Source organism: Onychostoma macrolepis, chromosome 03 (assembly GCF_012432095.1).
Source record: "Onychostoma macrolepis isolate SWU-2019 chromosome 03, ASM1243209v1, whole genome shotgun sequence".
Lineage (NCBI taxonomy): Eukaryota > Metazoa > Chordata > Actinopteri > Cypriniformes > Cyprinidae > Onychostoma > Onychostoma macrolepis.
In genome coordinates, this window is record NC_081157.1 from 50752354 (window position 1) to 50754698 (window position 2345).

The 2345-nt window shown below is 38.6% G+C and overlaps 1 protein-coding gene across 1 annotated transcript; it reads left to right on the plus strand.

Annotated features, from left to right (window-relative positions):
• The first annotated feature begins 325 nt into the window (after positions 1 to 325).
• Positions 326 to 1830, plus strand: LOC131536111 (gastrula zinc finger protein XlCGF7.1-like). The gene has a single exon (XM_058768848.1). The coding sequence runs from the start codon at positions 935 to 937 to the stop codon at positions 1607 to 1609; it is 675 nt and encodes a 224-aa protein (XP_058624831.1). The 5' UTR covers positions 326 to 934; the 3' UTR covers positions 1610 to 1830.
• The last annotated feature ends 515 nt before the right edge of the window (positions 1831 to 2345 follow it).

Below are 2345 nucleotides of genomic sequence, written 5' to 3' on the forward strand. Positions count from 1 at the left end.
TGTGCTCATTGTCTCAACGCTATTACTATTAATATAGTAATATAACGATTTACAAAGAGACAACACTTTGTATTTACAAGGCTCTGGTCTCTTCTGCTTCAATTAAACAAATGCTTGCATGTGTAAAAAAGTAAAAAATAAAAAAAAAAAAAAACGGAAAGATTTGTTGATTTTAGCAAATCTGCTTCTTCCAGACTTAAATTCATGTTCATTGAAGCTCCTCCCACAAACCCTGCAGAATGAAACACACTGAAGATACTGAAGAACACACAGGTTTGTATTTATTCTTGATTCTTCATCAATAATGCTGCAGATTATAAAGTTTCAAGTGGTTTTAATTTTAGATTTGTTGTAATAGGTAAAATCTTTAGAGCTCAACAGGATGACATAATCACATAATCTAACTTAAATGATTCCATTGTATTCAAGCCCTTATCTGGGACAGCTGAAATTTAGCCCTGAAGCAATCATACTGCTTGTAGATGTTACTACACTTCGAGCTGAGTTAACCTGTGGCAAATTCTATTGAATAGGTATGATTTGGAAAGGCACACACAATAAAAGTTTTCCAAACAGTTGAAAATGCATATTTAATAGTTCTCCCTATAGAAACTTGGGATTTGTGCCTATAATGCTTTAAAAATCAATCAAGATCAATGTACCTCATTCATGGAAAGTTTCAGGGACATAAAATTGCTTAAAAACATACAATGAACAAAATTCTGTATATAAATGATCTGCTTTACACTGTTACTGTTACATACACTTTTATGTTTTTCACACTTCTGTTACTGACAAATGAACTGTTTTTACTTTAATTTCAGAGTTGATTGAGGAAAATGAGAATGAATTGAGTGAAGTTGAGGAGAAAAATCATGTGAAAACTGGAGAAAAACCTTTGAGTAAACAGAAAGTTTTAAAGAAAAGAAGGGCCATGAAATCTTTCACCTGCACTCAGTGTGGAAAGAGTTTCACATACAAATGTGATCTTAAGCTTCACATGAGAGTTCATACTGGAGAGAAACCGTTCACTTGTGATCAGTGCGGGAAGAGTTTCACACAATCAGCAAAACGTAAGAGACACATGAACATCCACACTAGAGAGAAACTGTACACATGTGATCAATGCTCCAAAACATTTTTGTGGGCTTCAAACCTGAAGAATCACCTGAGAGTTCATACAAAGGAGAAGCCATATTCATGTCATTTGTGTGGAAAGAGTTTTTCACATCTTCATAATTTGAAAGAACATCAGAAAATACATACTGGTGTGAGAGATTACATGTGCTTTGAGTGTGAAAAGACTTTTACTTCAGCGAGCTGTTTAAAACAGCACCAGAGGATTCACACTGGAGAGAAACCTTACAAGTGTGATCAGTGCGGGAAGAGTTTTGCACAAAAAGGACAGCTTAAGGTACACATGTACATCCACACTGGAGAAAAACCGTACAAGTGTTCACACTGTGACAAGAGCTTCATTCAGTCAGGAGCTCTGAAAATACATGAGAGGATCCACACTGGAGAGAAACCGTATTACTGCACTGCATGTGATAAGTGTTTCACTCATTCATCTGCTCTACACAGACATACAAAAAACTATCACAGCTAGTAGATCATCTTCAGATCCAGCACTTTCAGGTCTAATGCTGTGTCCTTGCCAAATGTGACACAATAATGCATCAAACAACAAAATATCATCTGGATAAATCTGTCATTACAAGTGACATGACAAAGAAACATTATCTAAAGTTTTCACAGCAAATAAAGTTCATCTTCATCTTCAAAACCAGCAGATTCAACTGTGAGATTCAGATCAACTCAAAGATGGAGTTCCTCCTCAGAGAACAATGTCAAAACGTCTTGTTGTGGCGAGGGGGGGGCGTGCTTCAGTAAGTAGGTCAAGTGCAAAATGATGAACACCTGTGTCTGATTGCAGTAATTGGCGTGGAGAGACCAGATAAAGAGCCTCTGACGGTCATGGAGGTCAGAGAGAGAGAGGGACGGGATGGAGACTCGTGGACACTGACTGCTTGTAAACTGGAAAAGTCTAGGAACCTGCATATTTTGAAAAGCTGAGCTTTTATGAACCACGCTAGACGGCGACCTTTGTTTTGTGATTTTTAATTTATTGAATAAAGCCTCGCGAGTCTCCTTACGCCAGCCTCGTCCTCTTCCTTCCTTACCCTGAACCTTGTCACACTGGTGCCGAAACCCAGGAAGGAAGAAGGAATGCCACTGCCATCATGTCATCTCCGTCAAGTTCGCCGTTTGCAGAGGTCATCCAATCGCTCGCGGGACTCCATCAGGAGCACCATCAAGCACTGCTGGACATGAGGGAGGATCAG

Bases quoted from the DNA above. Each gene is read 5' to 3' on its own strand.
- LOC131536111 (XM_058768848.1), top strand. From the start codon at position 935: ATGAAATCTTTCACCTGCACTCAGTGTGGAAAGAGTTTCACATACAAA.